The 16668-nt window shown below is 49.7% G+C and overlaps 1 protein-coding gene and 1 pseudogene across 2 annotated transcripts; both read left to right on the top strand.

Moving 5' to 3' along the window:
- Positions 1–2100: 2100 nt before the first annotated feature.
- Ubiad1 (UbiA prenyltransferase domain containing 1) lies at positions 2101–12028 on the top strand. 2 transcript variants are annotated; one of them, XR_004121185.1, is made up of 3 exons: positions 2101–2988; positions 9557–9705; positions 9860–9991. XR_004121185.1 is itself a non-coding variant. In XM_031379461.1 (2 exons), exons 1-2 carry the CDS (start codon positions 2466–2468, stop codon positions 10345–10347), a joined length of 1011 nt encoding a protein of 336 aa, XP_031235321.1. In that variant the 5' UTR covers positions 2124–2465; the 3' UTR covers positions 10348–12028. The 2 variants fall into 2 exon arrangements, 1 of the variants encoding a protein (XP_031235321.1); XM_031379461.1 differs by lacking the exon at positions 9557–9705 and having other exon boundaries at positions 2124–2988; positions 9860–12028.
- Positions 3439–3563, top strand: LOC116097366 (annotated as a pseudogene).
- Positions 12029–16668: the final 4640 nt, after the last annotated feature.

The following is a 16668-nucleotide window of genomic DNA, read 5'->3' as shown; positions in this document are numbered from 1 at the left end:
GAGTGAGGACTGAGGAGCCTAGGGTGAGCTGCATGGGGACTGGTGAGTGAGGACTGAGGAGCCTAGGGCTACTTCACAGAGATTATAAGAATGACTCCTTTTAGCAAGTAGGAACTATCTTCAAGCTCCTAAGGCAATGCTGGTTTTTGTCTAAATGCCAGACAAAAGAAATAAAAGGAATTTCTTAGGACCTCATATAGATTCTCTTGTGACCTGTCTCTGTCTGACTTCCACCCCTCACCATGCCACTTCATCTTCCAGTGCTCGGATTACCTTGTTTTCACCTCCATGCCCAGCCTCCACTTGTTTTTTTATTGTTTGTTTGTTTTTCTAGTGTTTTGAGATAGCTATGTACCCCTGACTGTCCTGGAACTCACTATGTAAACCAGACTGGCCTTGAACTGACAGATCCTGCCTCTAGACTGTTGGGCTGAAAGGTGTGTGCCACCATGCCTGGCCTAACATCTGTGTGGGTTTTTTTTTTGTTTGTTTGTTTTGTTTTTCCAATCGCGCTCGATGTTCTTTCACAGGACTCCTGTTCAGTTCCCATGTCAAGTAGTTCACAGCAGCCTACAATTGTAGGGTCAGATAGTAGACTATCTGTGTTGGCATTCTGTATAAACTCCAGCAGCCAGGTATGCTCCTCCCCATGGTTACCTGGCAAGGGCCAGCTAGGCCTGGCCCTATAAAAGGGGCTGCTTGCCCCCTCCTCTCTCTTTGACTCCTGCTTCTCTACCTTGCCTCTTGCCTCTTTCTTCCCCCTCCCTCCCTATTCCCTTCCCCCCTCTCTCCACGTGGTCATGGCCGGCCCCTACTTCTCTGCTCTCCTTCTCTCTGCCTTTCTCTGCCTCTGCTACCCTCTTAACTCCCCTCCCCATGCCCTAAATAAACTATTCCATTTTATACTATACTGGGGTGTGTCTGGTTCCTCAGGGGGGAGGGGTGCTCCCCCCCCTTCCCCTACACTTTGCCAGGAACATATAGCTTTTTTTATGATCACAATCTGCCTAGCATGTGGAATCCCCAGCACCCCATAAAACCAAGTATGGGTGAATGCTTGTAATCCCAGCACTCAAGAAATTGAACTCAAGGTTGGATCAAAATTTCAAGGTCATTATGGGCTACATTGCCAACTTCTAGCCAGCCTGGGCTATATAGGCCCCTGTCATTTTATCATTAGATTTTATGTGAATAGGTGTTTTGTCTGCATATGTATCTAGTGTGATCTTGCATGTATGCATGCCTGGTCCCTTTAGAGGCCAGAATAGGGGGCCAGATCCCCTGGAACTGGAGATACAAACAGTTGTGAGTGAGCTCATAACTTTGGAAGGGCAGCTAATCTTAACCACTGAGCCATTAGCCCTGGCCCTGTCTCAAAAAACAAAACAAAAAATTTTGTAGATCTTTACATCTTACCACACAGAAAACTTCCTACTTCTTTTTCTTACAACCATACATACATATTCTATCAAATAGTACCACATTTTGTTTTCTAAGCTCTTTGTTTATGAACACTTTTTTTTTTCTTTCTGTCTCTCCTCTCTTCCATTTCCTTCCCTTTCCCCTTCCCTTCCCTCTTCTCCTTTTCCTTTTTGCAGGGTGGTGGCAGCACACACCTTTAATCCTAGCTCTTGGGAGACAGAGGCAGGCAGATCTCTGAATTCAAGGCTAGCCTGGTCTACAGAGTGAGTTCTAGGACAGCCAGGGCTACATACACAGAAAAACCTTGTCTTGAAAAACAAAAACAAAAAGACATTCTCAGGCAGCTTGGGTTGGCCTCAAACCCACTAAATAATAAGGGATGTCCTTGAATTCTCTTCCTGTCGTCAGATCCCAAGTTCTAGGACCTCAGAGATGCACCACAAAACCAGCATGCGCACAATATTTTCAACGTACGATTTATTGGGGTGACCTCCCTCACAAATGAGTCTTACTTCTTATTTCAGTAAGTGAACCAGTCCAGTAGAATGCAAAGCGACACGCCCTGAAATCCCTGGAGTGCTAAACGGCTGCTCCTTTCCAGTGACTTGCTTTCAGTTTATTTGTTGAACCCGAGCGCTGGCTTTGGCCACGCCCCTCTCCGACCACGCCCCTCCTCGGCCTTCACCCGGCCCTGCCCGCCCCGGGTCTGGGTTTCCGGGCCGGCCTCCTGAGGCCGACGCACAACATGGCGGCGCCGCTCGTCCGCCGGGGGGTTGCGGGCTGAGGCGGGTTATTGAGTTGTGGCACGGGGAAGGGGACCCTAGATAGGCCTCGCTCAGGTGACAGGTGGGCGGGCAGCGCCGCTGGCCCCGTGGCGGTGCATGGCCTCCTCGTTGCTGTCTCCTGTTTTTACTGCCTCCCAAACCCAGTCCCGGGGCGGAACCAAAGTAAGGTCAGGCCAGGCTGTCCCGCCTATCTTCGTCCTGGGGCGGTTCTCGTGAGTGGCTCACTTTTAGAATTGACTTTAGCCACGTGTAGCTTCCATGGCTGCGGTACAGGCCCCGGGGGAGAAGATTAATATCCTGGCAGGAGAGACGACCAAGGTCGGGGACCCGCAGAGGAATGACGGGCCGGAGCAGGACAGGCTTCCAGAAAGATCCTGGAGACAGAAGTGTGCCTCCTATGTGTTGGCCCTGAGGCCCTGGAGCTTCAGTGCCTCACTCACCCCTGTGGCCCTGGGCAGTGCCTTGGCCTATAGATCCCAGGGTATCCTGGATCCCAGGCTGTTGTTGGGTTGTGCAGTGGCTGTCCTGGCTGTGCACGGGGCCGGCAATTTGGTCAACACTTACTATGACTTTTCCAAGGGCATTGACCACAAAAAGAGTGACGACAGAACTCTGGTGGACAGGATCTTGGAACCCCAGGATGTTGTTCGGTTTGGAGTCTTCCTCTACACTTTGGGCTGTGTCTGTGCTGGTTGCCTCTACTACCTGTCCACTCTGAAGCTGGAGCACCTGGCTCTCATCTACTTTGGAGGCCTGTCTGGCTCCTTTCTCTACACAGGAGGTAAGAATTGGCCTGTTTCCTGCCCTAAGGTCCCAGATGCCCAAACTGGAAACCGCTACTTGCCATAGGAATTGTAGATGCGTCAAAGAAACCTTACTAAAATAGGCCGCTTGACTGGAAATCCAAAACGTGTGTATTGTGGATACTTTGAAAACCTTAAGGTAGGAAGATCCTGGTTTGGCAGTGGATTATGAACATTACTCACCCGCTGGAGACTTGGCTTAGCCTTTAAGATCTCTTAATGGGGGTTGGGGGTGGGGCTGGAGATTCCCCTACAGTAGGCTGAGCAGGTAAGAGCACTGGCTGCCCTTTTAGAGTTCTTCAGTTTCCAGCAAACACATGGTATCTCACAACTATCTAAAATGGGACCTGATGCCCTCTTCTGGCATGCAGGCATACATTGCAAACAGAGCATTCATATACATAAAATACAGAAATAAACAAACCTTCATTCTTACCTAGCAAGGGAGATGAGGTGATCTCACAGGTGGCTTTCTCTGGCTGAGGCTTATCCATTGCTCTCCAGTATGCTGACTCCTGGGGTTTCCCCAAAGGTGGGAAACTCAACTGCACTTAAAAAAAAATGTAATATATAATATTGTAAAGTGTATATATAATAATATATTACTGCTCTTATAGAGGACCCATGTTCAGTTCCCAGCACCCATGTTGGGTGCCTGACAACAGATAATGGCCACAGAGCCTGGTGACCTGAGTTTAGTCTCCAGGATTCATAAGGTAGAAGGAGAGAACCAACTTCTGAAAGTTGTCCTCAAACCTCTCTTACACCTGTGCTTGTACTCGAGTCAGTGTGTAATAAGAAAGCATAGAATGACGACTGTGTAAGCCATTAACATAGGCGTTCAGTCTTCCTGCCATCCTCCCTTACAACCTTTTGGGATCGTTGTGAGTCAGGTTCTTCCTTAACTGAAGTGTGATGCAGTGCATAGTGGGTGTAAGAGGTGGTAAGTGCCGTGCGTGCGTGGCGCAGGGCAGAGAAGGGGGCCCTGATGACTGCTTTAAGCTAGACTGAAGGCAGTGAGAGATGGAGCTGGTCATGTGGAAGTCCTCGAGGAGAAATCCAGGGAATGGAAACAGCAAGGGCCATAGTGCCTACGTAATAGAAAGAAATCCACGGTGTGCACGACGGGGTAAGGAGTGTCTGGGAAGGGGCAGGAAGGCTTGCGGGCTGTATAGGCCCTTTGGGCTCATGGACGTCTTTACTCTGAAGTGCAGGAGCCATTGCAAGGTTTTGAACAGCAGTATGAAGTCATGATTTGAAAGAATCTCTCTGGCTTTGGTACAAGGAATAGATAAGTACGGTGGACAAGGGTGGAAAAATGAAGACCCAAGTCAGAGGCCTGTGAGCAGTCCAGGCAAGATGTTTGGTGGCTTGCTTCAAGGTGGTGGCCACAGAGTGAGCAGTCCAGGCAAGACGTTTGGTGGCTTGCTTCAAGGTGGTAGCCACAGAGGGCTGAGTCAGGCTCTTGATGGAGGCAGACAGTGTTTGCAGTGGACTGGGTCTTAGGCAGAGATGTCACAGAATGAAGCTTGACTCAGAAGGTTTGGCACAGTTGATGTTGTCATGCCACACAGGGGAGAAAGGCAAGGGTTTTGGAAGGATGCAGGAGACCAACTCTGGACATATTAATAATGTCTGGCTAGACATTAATGTCCAAGTGGAGGTGTCAGGTGGATAGTTGGATAAGCAGCCCAGGTTATGGAGGAGGCCTGGGCTAAAGAGACATTTGGAAGTCATTGGCTTATAGATAAAGTAGGGTTGGTGAGATGGTTAGAGAGAGTGTTGGTAGAAAGCACAGGACCAGTTATGGGCTCTGTGGCCCTCTAGCCTAAAAGGAGGGAAGATGAGATCACATAAAGGATGTGAAGGAGTGGGAAGAAAATCGAGGGACAGTAGTTGCCCAGTGGCCATGTGTAAAGTAAATTACACCAGGGCAATTAAAAACGTTTGAGGCAGCCAAGCAGTGGTGGTGCACGCCTTTAACCCCAGCACTTGGGAGGCAGAGGCAGGCAGATCTTGAGTTTGAAGCCAACCTGGTCTACAGAGTGAGTTCCAGGACAGACAGGGCTACATAGACAAACCCTGTCTCAAAATAAATAAATAAGTAAATACAAAACAAAAAGCCAAGAACAAGAAAGTCTGAGGCAGAGGCAGGCAGATCTCTGTGAGGTCAAGGTTAGCCTGTTTTACATAGTGAGTCCTAGTAGAGGCTGGGCTGGGTGGGTATGGTGGTCCACACCTGTAATACCTGCATGAGAGAATGAAGTCTCTTTCTCTCACACACACACACAAACACACTTGAGGATAGCCTTAGCTACATAGTGAGGTTCTGCCTCCAAAAAACAAAAAGTGTTAAGGGAAACCTGTAGGCCACTATCATGGAGAGTATAAGGCTCTGAGAAGGGAAGAGCCCTCTACGTCAGACCGCTTTCCATAACTGTATCAAAATACCTGAGTTAATCGCTTCCTCAGCTCGGAGGCTTACAAGTTCTGATGAGTTGGCCTGTGGCGTGGTGCACATGGCGGGGATCCACACCTGAGGAATGTGTTTATCTCGTGTCTGGACTGAATAGAGGAAGAGAAGTAGGCTTGATCCGGGTCCCAGTGTCTCCTTCAAGTGCACACCCCCACATGACTGGAAGCCCCATGCCTTCAATCCCAGCACTCCGGAGGCAGGTGGATTTCTGTGAGTTCAAGGCCAGCTTGGTCTACAGAGCTAGTTCTAGGATAGCCAAGACTACACAAAGAAACCCTGCCTTGAACCCCCCCCCCAATTTTTTTTAAATAAATAAAATTTTAAAATTCTCCCACTAGACTGGAGAGATGGCTTGGCTGTTAGAGTACTTGTTGCTCTTCTAGAGGACTGGGGTTTGATTCCCAGCAGCACTACATCAGGCAGGCCACTTACAGCCACCTGTAAAACTCCAGCTCCAAGAGCCCCCTGTCTTAGGGTTTCTATTCCTGCACGAACATCATGACCAAGAAGCAAGTTGGGGAGGAAAGGGTTTATTTGGCTTACTTCCACATTGCTGTTCATCACCAAAGAAGTCAGGACTGGAACTCAAGCAGGTCAGGAAGCAAGAGCTGATGCAGAGGCCATGGAGGGATGTTCCTTACTGGCTTGCTTCCCCTGGCTTGCTCAGCCTGCTCTCTTATAGAACCCAAGATTTCCAGCCCAGGGATGGCACCACCACAAGGGGCCTAACCCCTTGATCACTAATTGAGAAAATGCCCCACAGCTGGACCTCATGGAGGCACTTCCCCAACTGAAGCTCCCTTCTCTGTGGTAACTCCAGCCTGTGTCAAGTTGACACACAAAACCAGCCAGTACACCCCCTCATCCTCTTGTGATTCCCCACAGGCACCTGCGTGTGTGTCTGGCCACTCACACAGATGTATGCACATAAGTCAAATGTTGAAAATAAAATATTCCACCAGCCCGGGATCTAACTCTTCAACACATGAGCTTCCTGGAATTCTTCTCTGACCCATGACCTTCTCCTTGTTAAGTTTACATTTTAACCAAGACTTGAAGGAGACAGAGCTGGCCATTGTTTAGAATTAGAGCCTGATTGAAGGGACAGCAAGTGCAAAGGTCTGGGGTCCCGAGGGAGAGTGCGGCTCAGATGGGAGGAGGCAGACGTTACAGCCAGAGCAGTGTGCTTATCCTTTTCCAGTTGCCAGCTTCTCCCCACTCCTCAGCCCCAGAGCTTAGGCCTTTGTTCTCCGTTCTCTGCCGTGGCTCCTTTGGTGGTTATGGCCACTCTCACTTGTTAAGCTGGCGACTCCCAAGCTCCAGGCTCATATCCTCCTTTGGCGGAGAGGGGCGATAGATGCTGGAGACTGGACAGGCTGGGGACTGGATAGTTCCCAGTGCTTTCTCTACTTGGGTACATCATGACAAGTGTGTGTCTAACCTGTGAACCACACTCCTGCTCATCCAGCTCTTACGCACTCCTAGAACATGTCTGATTCCTGGTTATCTCTCCAAAGGCACCCCTATTACTGCAGATTTTCTCATTTTACTTAGTGGCATTATTTTCCTCCTCTTCATTTGTGTGTGTGCGTGCGTGTGAGTGCGCAGGTCCCTTTACATCCTAGGCAGACACTGCACTATTGAGCTGCATCCCACTCATAATTTCATCCCTCTGGCTCTTCAGGCACAAAGCCATGAGTATGCTTTCTAACTTTTAGGGGTTTTTGTTTGTTTATTTGTTTTGTTTTTGAGATAGGGTTTCTCTGTGTAGCCTTGGCTGTCCTGGAACTCACCCTGTAGACCAGGCTGGCCTTGAATTTAGAAATCCATCTGCCTCTGCCTCCCAAGTGCTTGGATTAAAGGTGTGAGCTATCGTTCCTGGCCTCTGTGTGAGTTATTGATTCTGCCTTCTTTTGCCCGGTGTGATGTTTTTGAAGCTCACTGTGTTGTGCATGTCAGGAGCTGATTTGTATTGTTGAACATCGTCTGTTGAGGGACATGCCACACTTGTTCTGCTCACTGTTCAGGGACCTTTGGGTTGTATCTGTTTTTTTTCTATTGTGACTGAACATTCGTGTTCAAGTCTTTTTATGAATGTTTGTTTTCATTTCTCATGAGTAAATGCCTGGAAATGGAACTGTTGTGGCCTCTGCTGGGTGACATTTAATTCTACAAAGAGCTGCCAGCCCCTTCAGAAGTACCTACACTGCTCCTGTTCCCACAGCCAGGGGAGACTGCACATTTGCCAGCTTCCTCCATGAGTTAGCCTCTTTGTGTGTGTGGCCAGAAACTCGTGATCCTTCTGCCTCTGTGTTTCAAGTGCTAGAATCACAGGCACGCACTACCACTTGGCCCTTGCCAACTTTCTGATGTAGGTCTTAACAGATTAATTCTGGCTGCTAGGTGGAAAACGGACCCAGTATTTCACTGTGCTATCTCCCTCAAAACATGGTGTTGCAAAAGGTGGGAACGCTTAAAAAGAAGACTCCCATGAGGGTCACATCTCTGGGTCAGGAGGCACCTGCAGTCTTGCGTCAAGTCTCCCACACTGAGAAAGTGCTCTTTCCAAAGGCTTAGTCATTTTATTGCATCAGATAAACTCAAGGTTATCAGACCTTTCTCATTCCTCCGGTGGGTTTGTGCTTGGCTTTAGTGGGGGACCTCCTTAAGGTCAGGACACAGGTTTCTGTTGTGTTGTGCTCAGGTAACACTTACTTAGAGTGAGAGAGACAACAGGAGAAACAAGCTGTAAATGTAGCTGCCGGGAGGAGGGAGATGGAGGGCAGGAAGAGGGTCAGGCAAAGGCATGCCTTTTGAAGTACAGGTAGGAAAATAGCCATGTGGTAGAAAGTGAGGGGCTCCAGACAAGGACTGAGAGAGCCTGCCATGGCTCTGGCCAGTGTGCAGTAAAGAGAAGAAAAAGAGCCAGCATGCTTGTGGCGGGCTCCATGTCACTTTTTGGCTGCTGAGCTGAGGGGCTGGATCTCTGGAGCTTCTAGCTAGAGGTTAATTCTTTCCCATCCAGAGCCATGTTGTGTGTGTAGGTCAGCGAGTGTGAGTGAGGATAGAGGAACATCGTACTAGCTGGCCTAGGAGGAGGCTTCCTGAATACCTGCAATATGCAGGGCCATGTGCTTCCTGGTGCTGGGGAGCTGAGGGGTCAAATCTGTGGTGCCTTGTAGGGATGCTGCATTCAAATAAAAAACCAGGAGCTCTCATTGGGTTCCAGGGGCACTCATTTGATGCCAGCAGACAGACCCACACTGCTTCTGGGAAGGTGAGGTTGGCCAAAATTTGGTCCTTGGTTCCCGTGGTTTTAGATCCCCTGAAGACCATTGTCACCTGTCATTTTAGACTAGTTAAAATGTGATCAGATATCCTGAGGCCATGCTTTATAACATCATTAGATTCAAAGACTTCCCAGGTTTCTGTAGCAACCAAAGTTTGAAAGGTCATCTCTTTGGCCAGCTCCTACCATTGCACATGGCATTACCTAATCCAGTCTGAATTAGAAGTGTTTGTTACTGTGGCTCTATGTTCAGTTCAACCCCAGTGCCAAGTACTAGGGAGCCAGTTGTGACAAGCCAGGTGCTGAGGCTTTGATTCCAAAGACATAGGTTTGTTGACAGTTTGAGTGTGTGTTGGGAGAAAGGGAAACGCAGATTTTTAAAGACGCTGGGGTAAAGTGAGAGGTTCTTACAAGATCAGAAGCCGCCAGGAGGGTGTGGCAGTATTCCAGAGTAAGATGACCCTGATTTGGACCTGGGTGGAAGGCAATGGGATGTGGTACGGTATGGGGGCTGGAGAGAGGGTGTTAAAAGGAGGGAATAAGCAGGCTTTGGAGCAGAGTGGTCGCTAGGAGTGATTTGGTTTTGACCGATGAGACCCACAGAAGGTACACACTGCATGGTGACTTTCACTGTTTTCCTCTTTACACGAGTGACACTTTCTTTCCATGGAAGTTATCGGCTGTGAAATGCCACAGTGTTCCACTGGGGTCTTTCAAACCAGAAAAAAGACTGAGGGGTAGGGGGCGAGGGAGGAGGCAAGCTGTACGTTTTGCCTTGCAGGGCTGGAGAAGGGCAGAAGAAATCAGTGCAGTGGACCATAAAACCTTTTGCATGTTCTTGGCTCCTCTCATCTCTGTGTACCCAGAGCTCTGGGCATCTTGTGGCAGAAACTGTTTTTTGGAACAAATCCTAAAAGGCAAACTTAACAGGTACCTGGCAGTTGGGCTCAGAAATCTGAGTCTGTATTGGGTCATTTGGGGGTGCTCTGTGATGGCTCATCCTCGCTCGTAGCCTCTCTTCAGACATGGTATTCTCTTGGACCAGCCTTGATTCACACCACCTCTCTGGCTTTTCTGGCCGCAGGAATTGGATTCAAGTATGTGGCACTGGGAGACCTTGTCATCCTCATCACTTTCGGCCCGCTGGCTGTGATGTTTGCCTACGCTGTCCAGGTGGGATCCTTGGCCACCTTCCCTCTAATCTACGCCATCCCTCTGGCCCTCAGCACGGAGGCCATTCTCCATTCCAACAACACCAGGGACATGGAATCTGACCGGGAGGCCGGCATCGTCACGCTGGCCATCCTCATCGGGCCCACTTTCTCCTATGTCCTCTACAACACGCTGCTGTTTCTGCCCTACCTAATCTTCACCATCCTGGCCACGCACTGCAGCATTAGCCTGGCGCTGCCCCTACTCACCATCCCTATGGCCTTCTCCCTTGAGAGGCAGTTCCGCAGCCAGGCGTTCAACAAGCTGCCCCAGAGGACAGCCAAGCTCAACCTCCTGCTGGGGCTTTTCTATGTTTTTGGCATCATCCTGGCACCAGCAGGCAGCCTGCCCAGACTCTGAGGAGACCAGCAGCTCCCACCACAGCACAGCCTCCTTAGGAGGTACAGAAGCCAGAGGCTAAGAAGGGGTGCCACTGACCAGGGTGCATGCCCAGCATAGGCTGCAAAGTCCTGCCCTTGTGTTGGAATTATCTTCCTAAAGATAATCTTCTTGTGATTAGTGTCCCATGTTATGGGGAACCCTGAAACCACTCTAGTGTCTAAAGATGAATTGGGCACACAGTCCCTGTGTTATTTATAATCTCCACTAGAGGGTGTCGTCAGGCCACTTTAGGATGGAGGTTCATTTCCCCACTTGTTCTAGACAGAATGCCCTGACAGTTTGTGATGGAGCTGTGTCCCAAAAGAGCCATAGTGACTAGGCATGGTACTGCCCTGTTACCTTGGCACGTAGGAAATTGTACTAATTGGTGCCAGGTCCCATTTATACAGAGCACCTGTCCCCTGAATGTGCTGCCTGCTAGAGAAGGGCCCTCATTAACAGCATGTGCTCCTGGCTTTTTGTGTAGTTGGTGGTTCCGTCGTTTCTGTCCTTCATGTCTCCTGTCACTCCTCACCACTGTGCAGGAAAGTGTCAGATCACCCTGCAGCAAGACAGTTAAGCCTGGGGTGGCTGAGAAAAGCGCTCCGATTTCAATAAAACCTGGCATGGGGTGGAGTGAGGGGGCTGCTTCCCTCTGTAGACTCCACTAGGATGGCAGTAATTTTTGGGACCTGAAGTGGCAGTGGGATGGGCATTTAGAGCCCACTGGGGTGTCAAAGCCCCAGCTGTCTCCCCTGGTATTCCTCTTGCCTACCCAGCATCTCTGTCCCTCCATCTGGGTCCAGACTGTGAGCAACAGTAACACATGAGTCAGGGACACTTACTTACCCCATCCACAGAGCCACAAGATGGGCAAAGCAGAGGCCTTCTGAATGTACGAGCCAGTGGACAACAGCCCTGGCCACACTCAGCCAGAACGAGAGGCCCTGCCAGTGAAAGAACTATGAACATGGGTCCTTCATCTCTCTGTGCTCTGTTACCTTGTTCAGGGTGTGGCTTCAGTGAGGTCACATCCTAAGGAGCAGAGGTATCTCACTCTCTCCTGTACTCTCTGAGTATAACGTCCTGCATGGAGATTGATCACACCATCTCCAGTGTGCTTTACTCTGATCAGCTGTCCAGGAGGGGCTGCAGGCTTCTAGCCTACAGAAAACTACATTGATTTAGCACTTGGTCAGTTCCTTGGGAAAACATATTTAAACATTGGCCAGAGTTCCTCTATAGTCAGGGTGGTTTGTCTACCAGAGAGCCAGCCGGGGTCCCTGTGCTTGGATCAGGGTGCAGAAACCTAGGAAAGGAATGTTCTTTCCTGTGCTCCCCAGCATGCTGGGTTTGTGGCATCTGGTGCTCTTGAGTGTCCTGCCTATGACCCCTGCTTGGGGCTGATCATTGTCACCCAGAGCCTGTAGGACCAATGACTCTCACTGTCCATAAGCCAGGCTTGACACATGGCTACCCTCATCAGAGTAGTGTCTACACAGAGCTCTGGTGCAGATTTTAAATGACTTTTTTTTATATCCCATCCCCAGAGGCCATATTTGGTGCCACATTTTGTATACAGACCACCATAATTTGTATTATGTCTCCGATTCAATGAAGGTTTCCTGTAGATTTGTTAATTAAAATAAGAGAAAACGTACATCAGTAACGTTGTGTTTCTTTGTTTCCACCTGTTTCTCTTACTAGAAATGTGCAGAGGCTTCTGGGAGTACCAGGCATGGTAGTGCATGATTTTAATTTCCAGCACTTGGGAGTCAGGCTGGCGGATCTCTTGGAGTGTCAGGCCAGCTAGAGATACACAATGAGACCTTGTCTCCAAAACAAAAACTCATTCCAGGACTTTGGGACAGTGCCGTGTGGTAGAGGGTCACCTCATACCAGTGATGAATTTGGGAACTGTTTGACCAGGGTTGATGGTTTTATGACAACTTGACATAAGCTCGACTCACCAGAAGGGAACCTCAGTTGAGTAAATGCCTCCACAGGACTGGGCTGTAGGCAAGCCCATAGGGAAGTTTTTAAAGTTAATGATTGATGTGGAAGGGTCCCGCCCATTGTGGGTGGGGCCACCCCATGGCTTGTAGTCCTGGGTTCTATAAGAAAGCAGGCTGAGAAAGCCACAAGGAGCAAGCCAGTAAGCAGCACCCCTCCATGGCCTCTGCAACAGCTCCCGCCTCCAGGTTCCAGCCCTGCTTGAGTTCCCGCTTTGTTTTCCAATGATGAACAGCCATGAGAAAGTGTAAGTTAAGGAAATCCTTTCCTCACTGAGTTGGTTTGGTCATGGTGTTTCATCACAGCATTGGTAACCATATCTAGGTTAGGGCCCATTAGGAAAGGTGTCAAGGACCATTGACAGCCAGCTGGCCAGACCACATTAACCTCATTTCTCTCTATCCTTTACTACTTAAAGTTTTCTCCTAGGTCACCGTGTTGATGGATTAGGAACATGTAGTAGATGGAGTGCGTTTAGGCTTTGGCTAGGCATTTGACAATATATCCTTATGAACGAGGCAGAGATATGTGGAATGGATATTACCGTACTTAGATAAATTCCTGAGGCTGAACGCACCGTGGGAGAGAGCTGACGGATCAGCATGTCGGCAGCAGCAGGGAAGGCAGCCTTCAGCAGCACATTCGAACAAGCCCTGCCCTCTGCCCTCTGCCCTCTGCCCTCTGCCCTCTGCCCTCTGCCCTCTGCCCAGCAAGGTTCAACACCTGTTATTAACAACTGGAGTAAGGCAGCCCAAATTGAAGCTTTCAGGAACCTCGGAGGAAGAGCTTCTCGAAGGACTGATAATTAGGACTCTCATGAATTAGAGAGCTGATTTCACAGGTCAAGAGAGAGAGAGAGCAAGCATGAGTAAATGCAGAGCGATACACTCAGGCCTCTCTTCCAGATACCAGCGTGTGATTGAGAAGGAGGTGCCCTGTGATGGGAGAGCAGATGTGGCTCTGGGTTTTAGAATAACTCTAGGCTACATGGTCACACACCTTTACCATTTGAGTCAGATTAATTCTGCTCACATAGTGAATAGCAGAGAATCCAATTCCAGGCACCTCAGGATCTTCCCTTGCCTGTAGGGTTGGTCACTGGGGACTCCTCAGTCTTTGGGAGGGGAGGGGATGGGGGTGGAGGAGTGGGAGGTGGGAGGGAGGGTAGAAGTCAGGGATTTTAGCTAGGCCTTCAGTTCTTACCAGCTGTAAGTTTGCCTCTCTGCTATCTGATGCTGGAGTTCAGGCCTGGAATTCACCCTGAACCATGAAGGGTTCAGAATGCTCCTGCTGACAGGTACCATGGGCCTGTGGGGGATGCTGGTTCCTGCCACCCCTATCCCCATTTTCTCTATTCAGTCAACTGTTCTTTCTGTGGTCTGCCTGTTCACCTCTTCTGCTCAAAGCTGCCTGCCTTCCATATGTTTGCTGAGTCCTTGCCCAGTGTGCCACCTAGAAGACCTTGGAAGCTCAGGGCTGGCCTGCTCTGAAGGGGAAGGAATCATGAACCCACCATACACTGCCTTACTTTCTGTATTAATAACCATTTGCACACTGGAACGTGGCTCTAACCTCAGACTAAGACAGTGCTGACCTTGGTGAAGGTCACAGGCCAGAACAAGGAGGCAGAAGCCCTGGCTATTTTTCATAGGCTGGACTTGAACCTGGAAACCTTGTTTGCCTCCGAGAGACTCTGTGGAGACAGCAAGAGCATATCGAGGAGATGAGCACTTAGATTTCAGAAGTACCTTTGACAGCATATGGACTGCAAAATGAATGGAGGTATAGTTGGGGCCAACTACATTTCTAGGTGTGTGTGCTCGAGTACACTCTCGGGTGTGTGTGTGTGTGTGTGTGTGTGTGTGTGTGTGTGTGTGTGTGTGTTTGAGAGAGAGATGGGCAACAGCTGTAGCACACATTTTACAGGTTCTCAGTGTGGGAACCATATTTTGAAGGTGTTATTAACAAACCGGATCTTGCCCAAGATGCATTTGGAAGAAAGATGAAGGCACACAAGGCCACATTGGCCTGGAAAGGAGATCCAGAAGAGTTGTGTCTTGGGGAAGAAGGATTGGGCTAGGCATGTGGTATTCAAAGAGCAAAGCCAGGACTTGCAGACAGGAGTTGCATGACCCTATGTAACTACTCTTGTGTTAAAGAAACCTGTGTGGCTGTGAGTGGAAACAGCAAATGGAATGTTCGGAACATCCCAGTGGGTGGTGAGTTTGCTGTAACTGAAGAGAAAAGCTGGTTCCTTGGCGAGAATGCTGAAGCAAAGAGTCACACCACAGAGAGGTTGGCTGAGACACTCAGGGCCTTCTAATCCTGTGTTACGGCTGTTCTCATAGAGGTGCTCCGAGGACCTGCCCGTGAGGGTTGGAAACATGTTGACAGTTCCGCTTCTAAGTGGCATCAGAACTGTGATGACTGATGCCCTCTTCCTGTTTTGTTTGCCTTTCAAAAATTACATACAGACGCACACCCGGGCGTGTGTCCGTGCAGTTGACTTCACCCTCAAAGGCCCTTGAAGGGAGGTGGCTGACAGCTGCTCTCCTCTGTGCCCACTGCTAATGGACTCTCAGTCTCTTTTATTACTGGCTGCAGACCATGAAGGCTGGTTGGTGTAAGAGTACCTCTGGCGAGACCTGAACTCATGTGGCAGCCAGCTGACCCTTGTGGTCTGCCAGGACAGCAAAGGGTGGTGAAGCCTGGCGAGACCCTGCCTGAGGGTCTGGCAGTCACTGAGCCCAGGCGGAGCTCACCAGCAGAGGCGGGCATTTGTGACTGTGAGACACTCTCCTACCTCCCAAGATAGAGAAGCACTAGAAGAGCCCCGGAATGTCTTGGTCACATGCTCCTGGCCAAACTGTATGTGTGGTGGGTAACAGGCAATTGCTCTGGGCTCTGTGGTCATGAAGGTATGCTCCAGCCACACCTATTGCTCCTGTGCTTCCCAACACAGCTTAGAACTGCTACCACGGTTAGAGCTAGAATCATGGACAGCAAGAAAGCTCCAGTGTGTGCTGTGTGTCTGCCTGTCAGTGTGTCAGTGTCCCCCAGCAGGTGGCTGGTGGACAGGCAAGTGAGACTGTGTTTCAGCACCTGCACAGTGCTGGGTACAACTGAGCACAGTGCATTTCAACAACTGGTCAGGGAACACAGGGGCTTGGGAGTGTCTAGACCCCGTGGGACGGGTTTGCCGGCCCCGCTGACATGCCGCTGACATGCGTACCACATAGCTGGCTGACCCGCAGCGGTAAGAACAGGTGAATTCCACTCGGGGTTGGGAGTGGAAGGGAAAAATGACAGTAACTCTGAAGATCTCTTAAGGTCTAGCTCATGTTTCCAGAAACCTGTAAATAATTAAGGTGTTGGATAAACGACTGAGGGAATGCTGGGGACAATGTCGCCATTGATTGCAAGCTCACTGTGTGCCAAGCATTGTTCTGAGCTTAAATATATTGTTTTAATGTTCCTAACAGCTTCATGAATAGGGTATTGAGGTCTTTTTTTTTTTTTTTCATGAGACAAAGAGCTGAGTAAAGGGAGCTGATTAATTGTCCAAGTTACCCATCATTCAAACCTTAGTCTGTGCCCATTCAAATTCTCTCCCATGGCCTCTTGTCCTTCTCTCTTTAACTCACAGTGCCTCACCTGAGGACTCCATCCATGGGTCAGTCCTTGGGAGTGTGAGGTGAGGAAGGTAATGTAGGACTGATGGTGGCAGAGGGCTAGACTCCCATGTGGCCTTCCCATGGCCACAATGGTTCCCAAATGTGGGAGTGACTGGGCCAGCAGCTGCAGGCCAAGAAGGTAGTTCTCCTCAGAGTGAGCCAGCTGCCTTCCACATGACATTCCAAGATGGGTAAGAGGCAGGTGGAAGAGATGGAAAGAGAGGAAACACCAGGGCCCCTTAGGAGCTGCCTCCCATCTTGACACTGGCCTCCAGTGCTTCCATCTTCAAAGGAGGTCCCTTGGGTACTCTGCCTTGGGCCTCCAGTTGCTCAATGGTGAGAGAAGAGGTAAGTCTACATTAATGTGGGGGTGGGGTTGTGGTCAAGGTTTCAAGTCAGATCCCATCAGTCTTTGATGACTGCTCACCTCAGCTGGAGAGGAAGGCCCATTCTCAAGTTAAATGTGGGCTCCCACCTGCCCCTCCAGCCCTCCCTCTGCCTTCAGTTTTGTCTTTTCTCCAGCACTCACCTGGCCACTGAAATAGAGGGTCCATAGAAACAAACAACCTAGGGTCCATAGAAACAGCCTAGGGTCCATAGAAACAGCCTAGGG

This window comes from Mastomys coucha, unplaced genomic scaffold (genome assembly GCF_008632895.1).
Source record: "Mastomys coucha isolate ucsf_1 unplaced genomic scaffold, UCSF_Mcou_1 pScaffold18, whole genome shotgun sequence".
Classification (NCBI taxonomy): Eukaryota; Metazoa; Chordata; class Mammalia; order Rodentia; family Muridae; genus Mastomys; species Mastomys coucha.
The sequence above is the reverse complement of the archived record's forward strand: the minus strand, read 5'-3'. Positions and strand labels throughout refer to the sequence as shown.